General features: G+C 44.0%; 1 protein-coding gene across 5 annotated transcripts in view; it reads left to right on the top strand.

The window, feature by feature from the left end:
- The window catches only part of KCNMB2 (potassium calcium-activated channel subfamily M regulatory beta subunit 2), a 140,152-nt gene extending 120,110 nt beyond the window's left edge, over window positions 1-20,042 (top strand). For 4 of the 5 annotated variants that reach the window (XM_005525077.3, XM_014254311.2, XM_088061212.1 and 1 more), the window contains exons 2-5: window positions 2,860-2,970; window positions 8,918-9,088; window positions 11,588-11,783; window positions 17,945-20,042. In XM_005525077.3, the coding sequence (XP_005525134.2) occupies window positions 2,860-2,970; window positions 8,918-9,088; window positions 11,588-11,783; window positions 17,945-18,229 (763 nt within the window). In that variant the 3' untranslated portion in view covers window positions 18,230-20,042. The remainder of the gene's footprint in view (window positions 1-2,859; window positions 2,971-8,917; window positions 9,089-11,587; window positions 11,784-17,944) is intronic. The other variant, XM_088061214.1, reaches the window with a different exon arrangement.
- The last annotated feature ends 1,071 nt before the right edge of the window (window positions 20,043-21,113 follow it).

The following is a 21,113-nucleotide window of genomic DNA, read 5'->3' as shown; positions in this document are numbered from 1 at the left end:
TGGCAACCGTGTCAACAGACAACTGCGTTGGTGTCACTCTGTGAAAAACAGTGAAGGAGACAAAGGTGTTCAGGCAAGGTGAGACAGAAAGCCCAGAGTCCCACCCAGCATCCTGAATAGCAAAAGTCACATCAACTACAGCAGTCTGTGGATAACCTGCCCTATAGGAATATCCCCCACAGAGTCCTGGTAGTCAAAAAGGCAGATTGAAACATCTCCACTGTTTTTAACAGGTATTTTCGTGACTTTAGGTGCTCCGTCTGTTCAGGCAATTACACAATCCCTTCTTGAATGCAAGGCTGACATCCTGCAGTAATGAGTTTCACAGGCTGATTACTTGTTGCATGATAAAAATAAGTTGGCAGCAGCTGACTCTGAAAAGCAATGGGGGAAAAAAACCAAGAAAAAGTAGTGTTATTTGTTTTCCCAGAGAAGAGAGAGGGGGCAGTGAAGAAACACAGTCCTGCCTTACCCAGGACGGGAGAAAGGCATTGAAGTTGTTAACTGACCTGGTGGGGCAGAGCATGCTCGTGAATGTTGCAACTTTGGAGGTTATGAATGCTCCCAAAGCCTTCAAAGAAGGGTCTTGGGGAGTTTCTATTGTTGCTGGTGCAAAAAAGGTTTTTACCTAACATCTAACCCCTGCCTGAAAGAACCATGGAGTTCAGTCACTTATGTCGACCTCTGGAGTAGTGTTATGATGTCATCAGTGTTACAATTTTACACAAAATTAGGTGTGCAATTGTGTGTTAAATAGTGGTAGTTAGCTTGCATTGCTCAACTAACGAAGCAGGCAGCATAAAAGCTGTCACATATGGACTGCTCCAGGGCACTGGCACTATAAGGGAGTCTGAAATCACTGACTTCACTGGGAAGAGAAGCCTCCCTTTTCCTTCTCTGGCATCCCCTCAGTAGGACAGACCCTCTCACCCATCTCCCAGCCCAGAGTGCTCCTGCAATTTGCTCTAGAGCTTATACATCTGGCTCCCTGTCCAGGGAGCCCTGCCCTGTAGTGTGTGACATCCTAAAGAGTGCAATGGCAAGCAGGTAATTTTGTTTTCCAGCATTAAGGGACTCAGCCTGGGCAGGCTCAGTCCAGCAAGCAATGTGGCCCTTGGGTAGTTGGTCTGACCCCTCCTGCATGACTTGGAGCAGAAGCACCAGCTGAATGCTCACTGTGGTGCTGTCTGAGGTAATGTGGGTGAAATCTTATCCAGCAGAGTGAGGATTTGGTTCAAGGTCTTACAAGTGAAATTTTTGACCATTATTGCTATCAAAACACTTAGCTGTTGGCTATATTAATTAGATCCCAGCAGATGCTACTTTACCTTCTAAAGTATAGTTATTTCAGGGAGGTAGTGCCTCATCTTGTTGTTTATTCCCCAATACTTAACTACAGTGGTTGCAGGGAAAGAGCAGAATTGTTCTTGGCATTCAGACTGCAATGATGCCCACAGAATCAGGGAAAGGGATGGGGGAGATTCCCCTCCTTCCTCCTCTCTTCTTTTGGACCACCTTCTTGTCCAGTTTGCTGTTCACAAATGCAGCCAAAAGCTTCATCAAATATTGCCACCTCTTATTTTAAGCAAGGTCCTTGCCTGCAAGTCCCAGTCCTGAGCCAGCATCTGAGCATGGCAGCGGGATCCCAGCAGGGAGGAGGTGACAGGAGCACCAGTTTGCCCAGTTTGCCCAGTTTACCCAGCCAGTGCCCAACCAGGGTGTGAATTTGGCCTGGGGCTGTGTCATGGACCCTCTGGTGGGGACTCTGGGCTGACTCCAGGTGGAATGCCCAGTCTCTCAGCACACAGATGGATTTTGGCTCCGGTCCATGCCAGTCTTCCCCTGCAGCCACCTCTACAGTATTTAAGTATTCTCCTGGTTCACCACTATGCAAATATTGAAATTAGCCCTTTGCATGATTATGGAGACAGTGACATTAGAGACTTTCTCAGATCATGTGCTTTCTCTGCTGACAGCATCAGCCATCAGGTTTATTTTTCCATGAGCTAAAGGATGGCCCCTAGTGTATGAGAACTTCACAATGAAGTCATTGGTATCTGGAATATTTTTTTTTCTTTAAGCTTTTATCTGAATGCATTAAAAACACAAAATGTTGTGCTGTGAAAGAATGCAAAATGCAGCCTTCATAGGAATGGCCCAATTCTCAGAGACCAAGACTTTAACTGAACTTCAGTAAAACCAGAAGAAATTAAGAGGGGCTATAAGGGGAGTCATAACCCACTAACAGGTCAAATATGGCCTGAGACCCTGAGAGAAGGCAACAGATCTTATACCATGAAATGAAACAAAGTCCTTGGGTAGGTATCTAACTGGTCTGGTCAGAGGGCCTCAGGATAGTAATTTCTCCATGGGAAAATATATCTTTTTCATATCAGCTACATTTCTACAAAATGCTGCATTTGCATCTCATACTTTTGCCGCATTCAGACATCTTCCCTGAGAGCCTTACCTTACAGAGAGCTGCAGAACAACCAAAAACCTTTAATGAGTGTGTATGTGCTTAAAAAATAGCCATTTTCCCCCAAAAAATGCTGCCATAGCTGTTGGACTCAGCTATTACCTTTTCTTAAACTGTGATGATTTCTTGCCCCGGTATGAATCCTTTGCAGCATGGAGCAGAGCTAAGCCTGATTAGCCAGCCTCACCTTCTGCCTGTGGGGCTAATGGGATTTATTCTCCATTCTAACACACTGGTGTCTCATCCCCATTATTTTACATCTCATCTGGAGTTAGCAAGTTGTCCATCTTCAGAGCACACGGGGCATGGCCAAGGGGAGCTGGATGTTATGTGCTCTGCCACGTTGGATGGGCAGTGATAAATTATCCCTCTTCCCCCAGGTCCTTCCATCGTCCCACTGCAGCGAGCAGAGCCAACACTGGGCAACCCTCTAAAATGTTTATTTGGACCAGTGGCCGGGGATCTACATCTTACAGACATGATGAGAAAAGGTAAACAGCACCTGTGCAGATTGTCTCCCGTGGGTTTGAATATTTATGAGTGTGGCACTGACTTCTCCCCAGTGGTGGCACTGGAGAAGCAGGAGGGATGGCAAGGGTGGGCATCACATCCCTGTGCCTCACAACCCCAGCTGCTGCTCCACCAGGCACAGGACCAGCCCAGGAGTGCCAGGGTTACCGTGCCAAGCCAAAGCAGAGCAGATGGGCGATGCCAGAGCCATGGCTGAAGTCTTCCTTGCTCTCAGGACATCAGCAGCACAGTGTGACCATCTCTGATTTAGGTTTAAAAGGACACTAATCCTCAGCCACAGGCTGGCAGCCCCAAGCCCTGTAAAGCCTTCATGCTTGTTGCAGGTGTCCTGCCTCCAGCCTTCAGCCACACCATCCCCCAGCCAGACCACTGTCCCACGCAGCTGTTGCACATGTGGATGGTGCATCCAGCTGCCAGAGATGTTTTCTAGTTATACAGGTGCACCTGTGAGTGTGAGCATGTGTGTAATACATTGCACAGTAGCTGGGGGTTTAGCTGCTTGAAGATGAGCTGGTGGCTCACCAGCCCACTCGAGTGGTGTCACTGGAGGGAACAGGCTGAAGGAGACAGAGGAATAAATGAGTTACTGCATCTCCCAGGAGAGAAGGGAAATGTGCCAAAGAGAAGGAAAGGGATGGAGAGGTTTGAAGTCCACAGACAAAGGCAGTGCTCAGTTGGGAATAAAAGAAGTTAAATATCAGTGATGAAAGAACAATCATCAGTAATGCTCAGATTCATCCTTCCAAAATCCCTCTCCTTTGTAGTAAGATTTGCTGGACAGCTTGTCTTGTCACAACAAGGGCACATTTGCCTTTCTTTTCTTTCCTTTGCTCCTTTCCACCTCTCCTTCAGTTCCTCTTGCAGTCACTATTAAATGTAATCACAAATAAAATCACACTCCAGTGAAACACAAACAGATATCAATGTATCTACAGTGCCAATTAGCAAAACACACTCTTCAGTAATTCTGATGACACATTACTGTTGGCATCTGCTTGGCAATATGCACTCCTGAATTCAGGCAGCAGAGCTGCCCTCAGGACCCTGAGATTCTTTGGAGAATTGTCCAATTCGCTGAATGTCTCTGCAAAGGTTGCATAGATGTTCAGCTCTTTGGATTATCTGATCCCAAACAGATATTTTGAAGGCAAAAATGCCAGCTTTGCAGCATGAACTTTCATTAGAGCTGGTTGTCTAAATGCCTGCTGTACTTCTCTTAGATTCTTCTTTGATTGAATTTTCCCCAGGCTAATGTCCTTCTGCATTAGAACAGTCATGGCCCAAGGTCAGACCCTTGAAGGAGATATCTGCCCACACTTTGGGCTGGCTGGAAACTCCTGATTAGCGCAGCCCTTGACTCTCACCATGCCTTGAAGCCAGGCTTATTAACTTGGGCTGAGGGGCCACCAGAGCCAGGTCAGTATAAATACAGGCAGAGCTCATCCCTGCCTGCCTGCAGAAGCAGGGAACAGGGAACAATATCTCTAAGCCTACACCCCAGCCATGGTAAATTCAGATATCTTGACAAGCCTTCGGGTGGGTTTATTTCCCAGGAGGTTCTGTAGAGCTGTACAGGACTTCCTTGTACCTTGTGAGTGATTAATAAAATGCAGGAGGGAAAGGGAGGAAAAGAAGCTGGAAATAAGAGAGTGCTGATGGCAGCCTGAGGACTGCAGAGGAGAGGTGTGAACACAGAGCAAGTGCTGTTAGTGGGAGAAGCTCATCCTCCAGTGTCTGGCAGTGATTTTAACACATGTAAGGTCACCAGTGCCATCATTATATCAAACTGGTGGTGCCTTTTAGAAAAATGACTCACCTTAAATGACCCTTTCCCAGGAATTTTGTTCTTTAAACTTCAGACAGGAGATTGTCATATGGATCAGCAGACTTGTCACCCAACATATGCTACAAGCACAGACTTTTGATGGGTTGCACCATAATATTAACTGTACTACAGTGAGCCACTTGCTCTAAAAGAATCACCTCCTCCTGGGTGGAAGGCATCTCTCAGGCATCTTTTTTTTGTAGGATCAGCACCAGAATATCTGTATTTCATTGCTGTTTTAGCTATCCACAATTCCCTGTCACATTTTATGCTTTGGAAAACCAGTCAAGCCCCCATTCTTTCTCAGCTGTCCAAGAGGCTCCCCAAACCATTGCAACATTTGTTAGGAAAACAAAGCACTGGTTTGGTTTGGTTTGGTTTGGTTCGGTTCGGTTCGGTTCAGTTTTGCCCAGCCTGGTGAAGAGGAAGGAATTGGGTGAATAAATCTGTTAATATCTGTTGAAATCTGCCTACAACCATCACTGAGTCTATTTTGAGGGCTCCAGAGATATTTCCTGTTGCCATAGGTCTGCTAGCAAAATCTGGTGCAGCCAAATATACCTGTAAAGAAAAATGTAAAGGAAGTAGCTTCTGAGCAGAAAAATCCCTAAACACAGGGAATTCTGCAGGTAAGATACAGGAGTAGTTTCTGACCATTGCATTCAAGGATTTCTGATATCAGTAAACACCTCACCATGAGGACAACTTTGAGTGACATCTGCATAACAACTGTGATATCAGAGAAGTGAATGTGAATTCAAAGTCATTCTGAATAATTCAGTCAGGCATCCCTGTCTGACAAGCCCCACGATTGCGTGGTGCCAGAGGAGGCAATGTCTCCCTCAGTGTCACACCATGCTTTGTTTGCAAGGGGAAGGCTTTGAAGGTAGGTAATCTGTGTTTGTTAGAAATAAATAAAGTAATTGCAGTAATTGCAGCTGCCTGGCTATTCTAGCTTTCCCGTGAGGACACTTAGCACTCTTTACAGAGCTCTTAGTACTGCTCATTTTGGAGCAAGAGATACAGAAGGATCTGCTGACCACATTGCAGAGGGATCCCCGCACTGCTGCTGTGCAGGGACATGGACAGGGAAATCTCTTCTCTGTCCCCAGCAGGCACAGTCACAGCTGAGGTTTCCTCTCTGGCATCTGAGCCTGGGGAGAACAGCCAGTCTTCATCCTCTGAAAAACTTGGCAGAAAGGACATGGAAATTCAGCAGGGGAGAACTTCAGTTTGGAAATGATCAGGGGCACAAAGACCTTTTGTCCTTGGGGGCTTGCTTCCTATTAAATGCCTTTGCACAGGTCAGGACACCCCATGTTCTGACAGCTGGGGCTTCTTTACAAACCAGCAGCTCCCCTGGACGTTGTACGGGGAGTTATCCCAGGAAATCACAAGTGTTAGATGGAGTCACCTGATGAACGGTGTCTGGGATGCAGTGACCTGCACCTAAACACAGCCCAGCAGGCAGCTGACTGTGGCTGTGCAGCTCTGGGACCCAAAATCAGCCAGCTAAGCACGGTGTAGCTCCAGCTGACGGAGCAGAGAGAGGCCCCTGAGCTGTGCCAAAAGTTCACAGGTACACAAACCCACCTCGGCACAGCCGCACACTCATGTGCAGGGCACTGCTGCTGCCCCAGCGAGGGACGTGCTGAGACTGCTCTGTTGGTGCCCAAATACTGGGCAAAACATATTGTGTTCCCCAAACCAGGGCTCTAAGGGGCAAAAATGTGAAGTTTTGTAGCAGCAGATGTTCCCTGTATCACACAAAGAGAACTGGCACCTCCCCAGTGCAGGCACAAGCATGAGGAGGAGGAGGGAGGGTTGCTCAGCGTTGTCTCCTGGGCTGTGGTAGGACTGCTGGCATGGGCTGGCGTGTGCCACACCACCACCTGCCCCAGCAGGGTCACCAGGATGACTCCTGGCAAAGATTCAGGGGAAAAAAGCCCTGTGATGAGTACCAGGTTATCATTTTGCTGTTCAGGGCTTTGAATAACAAATATTAACAAAAGAGCAGTGCTCCAAGCCTGACCTCTGAGAGCTTTCTTTAGTTTTATTTCCTACAGTAGGTGAGCTTGGAAGATGCACCTGGCAGGTGGTCACCAGTCAGCTTTGCCAGGTAGTTTTGTTTTCACTTCAGTCCATCCTTTTTTGCCTCTGATGGCATGTCCCTTGGCTCAAGGCCACATGGGAAGCACTTGTAACCAATCTCAATTAGCTATTTGTTTTAAAATTGTCCATTTTATGTCCTATGGCATTAGTGAGTGATTGCACCGGGCCTGTTTTATGCCTACATGTTGACATAAGTTATGCTGTGTGATCATTTAATGTGCTGGAACTGCATGACAATCTCTGCCTTCCTGTCTTCTTCCATTTGGGAGCAATGCAAATCCTAATGGCAGCAGTTAAATACAGTTTGATAAATAATAATAGAAAAGTAACATTAGATTATTACTCTCCATTACTTCTTTGAAGGCAATTGCATCTGCCAGTTTACAATATATTTTTCCTCCCGAACAGCAGAGAAAATCTTGACAGGCTGAATTACCATCTCATTTCCAACTAGGAAAATACTGACAAGCTTTAAAGGATGGTTTTGAAGAGAAGCCCTGGACATCTAAAGATGTAAACTACAGTTGGATAAAAAAACCTTCAGGGTTCTTACGTACGGGAGACTATTGACTGCAGCACCATCTAAGCAAGATTTTTGCTATAAAACCCCACACCATATGTGCTTTTCCTGACTATGACTCATCATCTAAATAGAAATTCAATTCCAGTCTCAGGGAGTCTATGATTAAACATATTTTTTGCTGTTTCTTCTACTGTGTTTATGTATGATTTTACATCTGTCTTATCTCTATTTCTCTATCCTTAATAGTCAATGTAAGTTCCCTGGTTGACCTGACTCACTGATTTTTTTTTTTCCCCACGGGTGAGTGAAGCTTGGTGGCTTCAGCTTAAACGAGTGGTGGCTTTGCTGGAGCCCAAAGTGACGTTGATGTTGCTCACCTGCCATTTTGCAGACAGTAGAAGAGGAACTCCTCCCACGTGTACTACTGTGTCCATGTTATGGTGGTGCCAGGGCTCAGAGGTGTGCGGTTCACATGCTTCGGGTGCTGCCTGGATGATTCAAAAGAACCATAACAGAAAACACAGGAGATTTTGACCAGCCTCAGGTCTGTAAGTACATTTTAAACCCACAAGGTTTGAGTGTGTTTGAAATGTACTCAAATATTTCCTTCTCCACCATTGTGTCCTCACGACCCATTGAATCATCAAAGGCTTGGAGATGAAAGAAGGACTTATGGTTAGAAAATGCAAAGGACTCTCTGCTGAAGGGGGAATGATTTGTTGTATCTTCTTTTTCTTTTTTTTTTTTCCTTTTTTTTTTTAATCCCAGAACAAATAGCTCTAGTGGGTAATTCTCTGTGAGGGTTTTCACTGTAATGAGTAACTGGGCTTCCAAAAAGCTGGTTTATGACTAAAGTAAATAAGCTCCCAATCAAAAAAATCCACAGAAATCGATTGCAAAATCCCCATAGTGTTTCATGAGCTTTGAGTCACACTCAGGGCAGAAAATTGCCCAAACCAAGAGCCTGTAGTGAATCAAAAGAGAGCATGGTCCTTTCAGATAATATTAATGATGGTTTTCTTCAGGCTATTTCCAACATGTGGAAACATAAGACCTGTTACTCTATTCAGCTGGAGAAAAGACACCTCATACACCTGAGCATCTTCTAATGGCCTAAGATGGCACTGGCAGGTCAAATGCACCTCTGGGATAATTCTACTGAGCCGAAGAGGCTCTACCAAAGAAGGATTTACTGAGCTGGCACAAGTGTCTAATATTTCTATTTGCTGTAAGGGTTTTTTACCTTTTCAGAAATGGCTGTAATTAATTTTGGAGATGAATAAGTTTCCACCAGGTCAGAGTGAATCCGTTGAAAAAGGACACCTGAGGAGTTTTAAGCCTTTCTCTCCCATGAGATGGGTATGGAGGTGGAACTGCCCACCCTGTAGAGGCTGCATTGATGATTAAATATGAACTTCACATATGAATGTATTGTTTTCAACCTCAGAAATATTTACCAAAAAATCAGGGATCACGACCTACTGGACAAAAGGAAAACAGTCACAGCCCTGAAAGCTGGAGAAGACCGGGCCATACTCCTCGGGCTGGCCATGATGGTGTGCTCTATCATGATGTACTTCCTGCTGGGAATCACGCTGCTACGCTCCTACATGCAAAGGTAATCCCATGCTTGTCCCTGGTCTCACACCCCCTGCTCCAGCTGACTTTGTGTGGCTTATTCTTTTGACCCTTTTTATCAAAATTTTATAATGGTTTATTTGTTCAACATAGGCCAAACTTTGCACCTCTTTGCCCCAGTATAAATTAGGCACTGACACAGTGAAAACAATTCAAGTAATATTGGCATAGATTGAGGGAAGAATTAGATCCCTGTTTGACAAAATCTCAATCCACAGGCTTTAGACTTGGCACAGTTTAACACCAGTATAATAACCATATCAGCTGGCCTGCAGTCTGCTGAACATTATAAGCTTCTCAGAGGCTGTTGCTGCAAAGCCCAGACTCAGCACTAAAGAATAAAATAAGAAAAAATATTTTGCAGCCTTGAGAAACAGTACACTTCCAAATGAAGGATGGAGAATTAATTTGGGAAGGAAATCAAGCTCTTTGTAGCATGTAGTTTTGCATGTTGGTTATTACTTTCATTTTAACAAGTGAAATCCTCATGAAAGATAGTAATTTGTTGAAAGTGAAAAGACCATCTTTCATCATTCCTGCACTGCACTTAATTTTTCTGAGGCTTTCTCTGGCTTCCTTTTCTGCCACTGAGTAGAGAGTTTGGCCTGTGATTCATTAACAACATTTGTAATCAGTTTTCAAACATCAGCCCTATTTAAAATCCAGAGCAGACTGCAATAAGACTGTCAGAGATGGGGTTTTTTCCTGCCCTGATTGGCTGAGTTAAGAGAATGAAAAATTGTGCAGCTGAGGATCAAAATATTAGTCTGCCATGCCCCAAACCACAGTAAGGCAGGGGTACATACCTGGAACATTTTGGATTTAACACCACAGGCTTCTTTAAGCACATGCAAGAAGTGCCTACAGGTAACTGGTGTGAACATCCTCAATTATCAAATTGATAATTTGATCACTAGATCAAAATACTGGTGCACCTGCATGAGAATATTCCCTCTTGACCCTGCAGTGATAAAGAATACAGATGAGGATGAGCTTTACTGATCCACAGCACCTTATTTGTGTGATCAAGTTATCTGTCCCTTTTTGAATCAAGGCAAAATTTAGATTTTGGAAACTGAGATCAAGACCTGTTAAGTATCCAAGAGCATTTGCTATTCCAAATTGTTCTCCCAGGTCTTTCAGCAATATCAGGGTCAATTGAAGTCTGCTAAGGTCAAAATCACTCACGTGGAAAGAGTTGATTTATATTATATGATATATGAAAAAAAAATTGCCAGAAGATATCAAAGCACCTCCAAAGTATCAACTATTCCATCTTCACAAGTCTGTGGTAGGTAGGTGTTACTTTATTACCCCCTGCATGAATCAAACAGCAGCCAGAAAGGTGAAAGTGAGGCGAAGACAACCCAGGAGCCTTTGCTGTCACTTTTTTCCACACAGACTGATCTCCTCAGGGGTTATTCTCCTTTACAGCAAAGCTGCTCCAACAGATACTGCCTGGGAGGGGGAAAAAAATCCTTTCATTCAATTTCCCCCCAGAAAACATAGCATAATTTAATATAAATGTAAAACAGAATATACAAGCAGAATTACTGCCAAAGTAAAACAGCAATAGAGTTAGTCAGAAATCTTTGATATCACTTACCATGTAAAGCCTCTCATAGATTTTTGAGGGGCAAGCAGACACTCACCCCCTTCATGGTAGGGCAAGACAGCTGCATTGGGGGTGAGCTGAGGGGCTGAGCACGATTAAAGGGAAACCCTGAGTGAAACCTTCCCCCAGCCCACAAAGGGCTTTTTGCAGAGCCCTCAGTGTGCCCTTTCCCCAAGGAAAACACAGCTGTAGGTTTTTAAATACATGCCAGCAAACATTGCTAGTGCACAGCCAGGCTCCATCATTCCAGTTTTAGCCTCTGGTGAATTGGAGATGAGATAAAATCCTGCAGAAAAGTTACAACCACTGACTTAACTTACAGAAAACCAAGCAAGCTGCCACTAGGAAAGACTTTCCCACAGGCAGAGCTGCATGAGGTACCACTTGGAAGTTCCTATGTCTTCATGTATGAGAATCCATGCCCTGCTAATTCAAAATTGTCCTCTCAACCTTTGTTTTAAACTGGCCTGGACTTTCAGCTAACCCTCAAGTCTTAGCTCAGGGTGTCTTGTCATGCAGCACAGTGTACATTGTGCTCTCCCCAGCACAGGCTGCTCATTTTTGTTCTCTCTCTGCTGAAACTCTCAAACATACCTTCTCCAGGCTCCAAGTTCCAGTTCACTTTCCATTTATACACAGACATAAGTGAATAGGGTCATTTTGTGCCCCAAGGTTAAACTCTGTGCACTACAGAATAAAACACTGTCTGTGATGTGTGACATGAGACTGCCCAGGCTTTGCTGCAACACGTAGCCTCTCTTACAAGATGCCCCCAGTATATCTCTGATGGGAATCCTGAGATGGCTTTAGTGCTTATTTACCTATTCTTGTCATGCTCTAATGTCTCCTTTTTTTCCTACTTAGTGTCTGGACAGAAGAGACTCAGTGCTCGCTTCTCAATGCATCCATCACAGAAACCTTTAACTGCTCATTTAACTGCGGCCCAGAGTGCTGGAAAATCTCTCAGTACCCCTGCCTGCAGGTGTATGTTAATCTCACCTCTTCTGGCCAGAAGCTTCTACTTTACCACACCGAGGAAACAATGAAAATTAATTCTGAGGTAGGAGCACAGAATAAAATTTGTTCCTAAACGGGTTTCTGGAGGGCTTCTCATCTCATTACATCCATTCTTTGCTTTAAAGCAATATAAGGCTTCCAGCTTCTGCTTCACTGATAAATACAGGGCAGAGAAAGCAGAAATCAGTTCACAAACCCAGCTCACACATCTGGAGAGGGGCAGCTTCCTGCCTCCATCCATTCCACACGGGGTGCTGTGCCCCAAGGGCTGCAGCCTCCCTCATCCTTCTCAAGTGCTTTGCAGGAGCTGGGGATCACGGAGCACTTATCATGTTGATATTCTGGTGGAGCTGTGGACAAGTCAATTCCCACCCAGGAATGGCTCCCCACGACACTGAACATCCCTTGAAATGTGCAGGGAGCATCAGTGTGGCAGTGAGAGGGGAGATGGGCATTTCTGCAGGGCTGGGCAAAGAGGCAGGGAGAGATGAGAGCCCATCTCCATCCCTGGTGACAAACTCTGTGCCCAAGCAGCTCCACTGAGGTCAGCTGTGCTGCTGGGCTCCAGGCACTGCACTTACCCTGCAAAGATCCTGAAAGTTCACTGAGTGGGGAGTGGCAAGAGAAAAGCAGCAGCATAAATATAAAAGGCCTGGCTTTGGGGTGTGAATAAGATAAGGAGTCACCCCACCTTTACAGCACAACTTCCCTGATTCCAGACATTGAACTAACGGGGTTATTTCGAGAAAGTCTGAGGAATTCCCCTCTCTGCTTCTGCAAGTACAAACTCCAGTGTAACCTCATTCAGGTGGGATGGCAAGAGCTCCTGTCTGGAGGCTGTAGGGAGTCAGCAGATGCAGAGGAGGCTCCAGGCAGTGGCAGCACAGCTGGGGCTGGTGCAGGCCATGCATCACTCCTGCCTTCACAGGTGCTTCCACGCTCCTTCCACACAGAAAGGCGAGATGAGAACAGGGAAATTTCCCTCTGCCCACCTTCCTTTCTTCATATTGACAACACCTGTGTCCCTGAGAGTTCAAACTGGAGTGAGCTGGGACACAGTGGGATCATTACAGCTGACAGATTTTCTTTAACTACTCTGTTATCCAAGGTCGCTAAACCCCAAACTTGGCAAAGCACACCCCAGAACAACAGAGCCCTGGATCAGACTGCTGACAACGTAACCTGTTGTGTTTCTATTTATGGTAGCCATTCAGTAGAACAAATTTATTCTGCCTATTAAGAAGAAGCGATATTAAAATTTGTCAAAGCATGGCATGGTTGCACTAGATTGCTTATTCTGCTGGATGATCAATTCTCGTGGCTGAGAGATGGAGTCCTCTGGACCTGAAGTGTGAAATGGAGAAGAGTCCCCCTTTTTTCCCCTCTGCTCTGGCATCAGTGCAGGAAGAGGCACTCACTGTCTGTGAAGCCTGAGGCAGGACAGATCCCACTTCCTGCTGGGGCACAAGCAAAATCATGATGTTCACACCTCAATTTGATTAAAAGAGATCAGATAAATCTCTGTGCTCCACTGATTCAAATAAATTGAGAGATTCAGCATAAATCTCCACATTCTGTTATTGATCATTTTTGCTTGCTGAAATGGACTTTGAAATTCTCTCAAATGCCAACCTCCTCTTAATTTAGAGTAGGCACAGTTAATACTTTCTCCAGCCCAAGGTTGTTTTACAGGTTAAGCTCTGCTCCCAGGAGGATTCCTAGGTTTTCCTGACATGCTGCTGGCTATGTGACCTGAATACAAAAGCAGTTTTGAATGGAAGTTTGCAGTGTCTATAAAATACCTGTCTTTTTGCTCATGGCTCAGATCAGCAGTTTCCAAGCTCAAATCAGCACAACCGATCTCAACATTCCAGATGTGCTTTTCCTCTGGCCAGAGAGCACCCCCATGCAGCAGGAAAGCAGTCCTGAGCAGTCCTGAGCAGTGCTGGGTGCTAATGCTCCAGCTGGGTGCTAAACTGTCTCTCTCCATCCACCCACTCAGATCTGTGTTCCTCATCTTTACCCTTGTCAAATAAAGAAAAGAAAAAAAAAAAGAAAAAAAAAGAAAAAAAAAAACAAAAAAACAAAACAAACACATGCTTGGCTCACTGAGCTCTGACATTACTGGGGACAACACAGCACAGTCCTGACACTCCAAGGTCAACACCAGTGACCTCAAAAGGGGAACACCCCTCCACCAACCTCTGTGCTTTGCTGAGCACCCACACACAGAGGCAGAGCAGCGTCTGGAGCCTGTCTCTCTCTTCTCCCCGCCAGCCAGCACAGACAGAGCGAAATCCACCTTGATTTTAAATAATGGTTTATCCAGGAGAATTGCTGTCTAACCTGCCTGTTGGCTCAGAAGGTGGAGTAAGGAGTAGGTACAATTTATACTGAGATCTACATCATGCTGCTGCCAGTCTCCGGTGGGAATCAGTGGGAAGTCAGTGATGTCTGTCAAGCTGCTCGAGTCTTTCCAAGAAAAGCACATAAGATTCTTTTCTGGCTTTTCATTGCTCTCACTGTGCCTACTTTATCTCTAGCCTTTAGGAGAAGCCCAGCCCCTTGTCAATACTACAGACAAAATAGTTTAAATGCTTCCGTGGCTGTGCTTTCCATCCCCAGCTGCCAAAGGCTGTAACAGCCTCTGCAAGAGGTAAATCTGCCATGGAGCCAGGCTGTCACCATGAGGAAGGGCTGTGGTAGTTAAAGCAATTAGAGAGGCCCCATTTTGATCTCATCTTATGTAATTTTGACTCTTTTCATGTCATCGGAGCTACTGCTGATTTGTATCAGTTCTCCATTAGTGAGATAACAAGAAGGATTTAATCACCAAAATCAGCTGTAACTGCCTGAGACTCAGAAATGATGTGGCTTCTCAGGGTTTCTCACCAAAGACTCAGGTATTTGTAAGTCAGGAAGGAGTTTGCCTGGTGCAGGGAGGGGAAGCAGAGGTCTTCAGCTGTGGATTCCAGTAGACCCATTTCAGGGCTGGAACTGAAGAATTCCATCTGGAGGAATCAATTCAGGCCAACTCAGACACAGAACTCTTTGCACTTTATGAGGGGTTTAAATTGACATCCTGATCACTTTCTTATAAAGATTGTCACAGCACATCCTGTCTAAGTTTCCAGGCTCAGCTTGAGCACCAATCCCAGCCACAGACATATGATGAGAGCTGAATATTTCACTGTCCAGCCTGAGCTGGGGGCTTTTCTGGAAGTGGCCTTTTTAATGAATCTTCCTTGATTTAAGGGAAACTGCCTCCAGCTCGCCTGGAGAAGTTGTGTGATCTCCATCCTTAGAGATATTCACAACCTGACTGTACAAGTCCCTTAGTAACACTGCACTGAGCAGGGCACTAGACTGGATGTGTCCAGAGGTAATTCAGACAGGATACCTACCCAATCCTTTATATTAGGAAATTAGAGATGGAAGCATTGATAACAACTTCTATTTATAACTGTCTGGTAGATCCATCTTGTGCTCAGATTGCAAGGTATACAAGAACCACCTTTCTCATGCTGCATCACAGAATCTTCACCTGAAGTAGAGCACCAGACATTGTTTACTTGCAGATTTCCAAGTGTTTGACAATGCAGAAGTGTCAAAAACCAGCATAGATTTAATTGTCTACATTCACAGGTACAGCATAACAGTTGTGGATATAAAATTCCTTAACAAGGCAGGGGAGAAAACTATTGAAAATTTAAACTATGGAAAACAAAGAAAATATCAATACATCCTGTTACTGAGTCTTCATACTTGTTTGCCAAACACCATGAAACCATGCTGTCCCTGGGAAATCACTGGGAAAGCTGAGATGTTGAAGGAGGCCAGGAGACCCCACAACCAAAATTTAATGTCCTAGTGCTGAGGACCTTCTCAAAGCTAAGACCAAGATGTTTCCAGGATCCCAGGAGAACCAGAGTGAGGCAGACAGCAGAAAGAGTAAAGGGCACCTGGGAGGCCACAGCCTGGAGAGAGAGAGACAGCTTCAGCACAAGGAGTCCGGATGAGAGGCAAAATAAATCAACTTCCCTTGCACAGCTGCTCTTCACAGTTTCATGCTCCCAGACCCTCCATCATGGGCAGCTCAGCATGGCTGGTGGCTCTGTGCCCACAGGTGTAGGAGGAACAGCTCAAGTTCTGCTTCAGGTCCCCTCTGAAAACACTTGGACAGTAGCTGGACTCACTGCACTCTTGGGATATTTCTGCAAACTCAGAACCCAGGAATCTTTCATCCTTTTGGCTTCTACATATCTTCTGTTTTCTGCCTGTGGGAAGTTGTATTTCGCAAAAGTGGCCAAGTTCTCATTTAATCACCTCATTCGGGATACTTCACGGGAATTCTGGAAACAGAAATTATAACAAAAAAATGACAAGAAAAAAATGCCAAATTCCCCCCAAAAAACACGACACAAACCCATTTGAAATGGAAATGCTGCTTTTATGGCAGTGATAACAGATAATTTATTAAGGGAAAATGAGAAATGCTTCACTGAGAAATTTTCCCTACTTAGTAGATTGTGATCTATTAAAGACTCGTGTGCACTGGAAGAGGGCTCGCGACATTGGACATTCAAGACAAATTTGGTCAGAATACAAGAGGATATCCTATAGGGAGCAGACACGCACCAGCAGCAAGATGGATGAGATATTAATGCTCTGATATTTTTCATCTCTATTTTCTAGAGCCCTATGAAATATTCATAATGGCAGTGTGGACACGCTCCACCATTAACGCTCCAGTCTGCTAACACCAGACAATCTCTCTGCTATGCTTCAAATCCTATTCTGTGTTAATAACTTGCCAATGAATCAATCAAATCCTGTTATGAGGTTAATCCTTTGATCATAATTAGGACTAGAGATTTGTTGCAGTATGTTAAAAAAAGAAGTCACAGCATGTCACAAAAAGGAATGAAGGGGCATTTATAAAATATGTGCATTAAAACAGTAATAATCAAAACCCATGGGTCACATTATTTTAATCAGAACATCTTTTTTCCTTTGCAAAATTCACTTTGTCATTAAATTATCTGGGGCTCCCTTAGATTCTCACCAGGACAAGCAACCTGCTGGGGCCCACCTGCATGTCCAACGAGAAGTCAGGCAGCAGATTTACACTCCTCCTGAAGCAGTTAATCAAAATCCTGTGCAGGTGCAGAAAACTTTCAGATTTGGTGGGGTGCAAGTGCATAGAAGAGAGAAGGAAGTGAGGCTGGCTGCTGGGCTGCTCCTGTCATCTTCCAGACCTGCAGGAGCAACAGCAAGTTCAGGGGTTTCTGTCTGAGGTTAAAAATTGTCCATATGTGGTCCCAGTCCTTGTGTCTGCCTACCACCTCACCAGCCCACACCACATCTTGGTCAGCAGAGCCCAGGCCTACTGTCCTGCCTTTCCCATGGAGTATCTTCAGTGCATGGACTGCATGAGGCAGCTTTTTAAAATAACTTGCCTTTAGTATTCTCTGGATATCTAGGTTGCAGCGGTGCTAGATAGAGCCACTCCCAAATTTTATTTCCTTTTGGACTAAAACAAAAATTCCAGGATCATCTTCAGAGAGAAGGAAATGTTTGGGTTATGCTGGGGTCAAAGGCAAAAGCATCACTGAGAGCCACTCTGGGAACCAGGCTGATCTTGAGCTAGAGGCTGAATGAAAGTCCTCTGGGCTCTCAGTAGGAAAACCTAGACTATTTATTTGTCTCTAACTGAGGCATTACCTCCATGAGAATATTTGTCTGAAGGTCTCTCCTCATCCCCCTCCCCTCTGAGTGAGCTCCTGGGCCCACTGTGATCACTTTGATCCAAGCCAAGTGAGAGCTAAACTACCAGATTTGTATTTACAGAAAGTCAATTACCCATCTAACTGCGAGCATATGTGTGCCACTTAAGATGAAGAGGCACTTTATCAGTTCTATTTTTGCATGTGCAAATTAGCAATAATAATATATTCACCTATCTCACAAGGCACTGTGCAGATTAAAGCATTAATGTTTGAACAGCACTTGGAGGTTCTCCAATGGGAAATTCTGTAGTTGTGGAAAATATTGAGTTTTGCTGCGATAAATTTATTATTAGCGTAATAGCATTCCACTCTTGCTATGAAAAGCATAATCATCTAGAGATTTCCCCACCTGCCACCTGAAAACAGACATTGTAAGAGGTTTGGAGATGTTTTTCTCCCTCTGATCTCTTCCCAGTGTTCGTACATCCCCAAGTGCGGGAAGAATTACGAAGAATCCATGTCCCTGGTGAACGTGGTGATGGAAAACTTCAGGAAGTACCAACGCTTCTCCTGCTTCTACGACCCCGAGGGCGTTCAGAAGAATGTGATCTTAACCAAACTGTACAGCTCCAACGTGCTGTTCCACTCCCTCTTCTGGCCCACCTGCATGATGATCGGCGGCGTCGCCATCGTCGCCATGGTAAAGCTGACTCAATACCTTTCCCTGCTCTGCGAGAGAATCCAAAGGATCAGCAGATAGGAAAGGAGACTTCTCTGAGATTTAATTACAGTGAAAATACTGTTTTTTCTCATTCTTCACCAAAGAACCTTAAGTTTGTAATGTGCGAGTCTGGTATAAGTTCTATATTCTTCTAAGTAGAGCAATAATGCAAAAGCTGTTCTATATGCAAACATGATGTTATTATTATGCAGACAAATGAAAAAGTTACTGTTTTGTGTTGAGCGTCTCTATGATCTTGTTTTAAGCTGGGATTAGTACTTTCTTTTCTACTGCCAAGATAGGGCTCATTGTGACCGTTGGCCAAGCTTTAGTCAATCGATGTTTTTGGTGTAAAAAGATTCTGGGGAAATTCACTGCTGGACAAAGGGCAGCCGACCACTTGTGCATCATTGAGGTCTCACACCTGGCTCAGTCCATTCAATGGATTTGTGGCTTTGGGTTTTTTTTAATATTGGCAGGGTGAATAAAGCGTTAATTAGGGTTTTTTTTGGTAAGATGGCACCAAAAGGATGTATTTTGAGTTTGGGATAAGCAGACAGTATTTTCAGCCTCAGCAGGACTTGGTGATGCTTTGTGTTTGCTCCCTCAGTTCAGAAGTCAATTGTACCCTATGGTGTTTATGAGGTCTATTGGAAAACACTTTGGAGTTTTATTTTGTGTAGTGCTATAATTTTCTTCTGTCTTATCAATATAATTTTTTGTCACTTGAAGAAGCTGTAGCCAAAAAGCAAAAAACACCTTGTTCCATTTTGTATTCTAGTCTGAGCCCTATTGATGGAGGTGGGACCAGAACTCCTTATTTAAAGGTTTATTATTCATTTGTCTTGTATTTGCTACCATATCACTGTAAAGAAAAAAATAACACTATCAGCTATTTTTTCATTTTTTACTTCCAACTATTTTAGATTTTTTTACTTGATATATATACAGATATATATATATAAAGAAAAAGATATATTATATCTAGTTGTGTATTGAAACTTGTTTAGGGGGGTTTTTTCTTTGTTTTTACCCACTGGAAAATGAATAGTACAACTCATGTATTTGTAACCTTCGTCCTTGGATAATATCATAACATGGAGAAGCAGCACTGCAGGATCTTATCCAATATTCATGATGTTGTTTCAGTCAAAGGTCTCTGTTGCTATGACATGGGAAATGACAAAAATCTCATCCACTTCTATAGCTCTATTAACTGAATTGTTAGATAATCATCACAACACATTTGGAAATCTCTCCTGACCTTAACTCACTATGCAGTGCTGGCTGACGTGAATTTTTATTTACATGACCCAGGTGCAATGATTTATTGGAAAAACTGAGAATCTGTCAAAATTGTTGTCCTATCTGTCAAATATTTACCACAGTATACTTGCCAGTTTAATTTCATACACACTGTAGTCACAATTTCTGCATAATTTATTTTTATTCCCCTGTAGAAAACATTTCTTATGTTTTAAAGACACCTCTCTCAGTTCCTCATATTGCACCCGGCCTGAAGGACAAACACAAGGCACATCCTGGGAGCAATCCTGTGAACTCATTATCCAATAGCTCAAAGAAACCATAATACAGGTCTACTCAAACCAAGGAAATAACAATTTCCCTTCAAAAAGACTGCAAATCAAGTATTCTGCCTAGTTCATCTATCTATATATATATATATATATAAGTACCTTTCCTCATCATAGCATTAAAAATTTCAAGATGTTACAAAACAAGTCATGCAAGTGTAATGTGAGCTGTAAAAAAAAAAAAAAAGAGTTCTCAGCAGTGAAAATAAACCTGCAATCTTGTAATCAGTAGTATAATTTTCCTTAGGTAATTAAATTCCTGGAGGGTGGGGGGTGATAATGAAGGTTCCAAAAATATGTAATAAAAATATTCAATTAAATCTTCCAGATTTCAGTATCTTCTGCCTTCAGATCTGGCTTGTTTCATCAAACTGCTTTCTGCAGCCTCCATTACCAAGAAAGGAGGAGTGCTGGTGCACCAGGGAATTCATAAATGCTCATTTGCAAAAGCTCTGTTTCGATCGATATGTTGGAATTGCAGAAGATCCCGCTGGGGGATTTGGGAAGCTCAGCCTCAGTGGGGCTGGACTGTGCTGCAATCCCAAATCAGGAATGCTGCACGGCCCTGGCAGCACAGAGCTCTGCTGTGGTGCCTCTTCCACACCATCACAACACTCGTGCTGCCCATTTGCACAACGATTTACGTGCCTTGTGACATCTTTGGTGCCTGTGTTTGTGTATTTTCTCTGGGTGACAGGGAAGCTGATTGCTTCTGACATTTACACATCAAATGCTGCTTTCAACATGTCATGCCATAAAACATTTCACCAGAGCTCCTGTGGGTGAAACATCTTGCTGCTGTTGTAGGCTATAATCATTTTGTTGACATTAAGGGAGAGATCTGTGGGATAGCAAAACAACTTGAGTAATTGGATGGAGTGAGGTGAAACAATAATTTTGAAGGGAATTATCCATCTGATCACTGGCATTGTTAACCCCCTACTGAAGTTTCAGCACTGCAAATGGGATTTTTAACAACTCCTGCTACCCCAAACAGAGGTGGTGTTTCAGAAGGGATGTTAGTCTGTGCTATTTCTTTCTCTGTTTTAATATCATGTTTTCCCTTGCAAAAGACATTGATGTTCCTGTAGGCAGCTCAAATGAATGAGAAAAACATGTAATGCAATTCAGCAGCCAGGCAAACCTACCCTGTTTCTAACACTGCTTCTGACTCTTCCCAGCACAAACATTTCAACTCTTGGTGTCCCAGCTGGGCATTTGGGAGAGCAGGGAAAAACCTGTCCTGGAAAACCCTGGAAGGGAGAGGTGCAATATGAAAAATTTTGTGCAGTATTTCCAGGCATCAGAAGCCTATGACAAGCACCCTT

This window comes from Pseudopodoces humilis, chromosome 11 (genome assembly GCF_049639895.1).
Source record: "Pseudopodoces humilis isolate 2021_Gansu_Grassland_sample_001 chromosome 11, ASM4963989v1, whole genome shotgun sequence".
In the NCBI taxonomy this organism is placed as follows: Eukaryota; Metazoa; Chordata; class Aves; order Passeriformes; family Paridae; genus Pseudopodoces; species Pseudopodoces humilis.
Note: the sequence above shows the minus strand (reverse complement) of the source record. Positions and strands in the feature narration are given on the sequence as shown.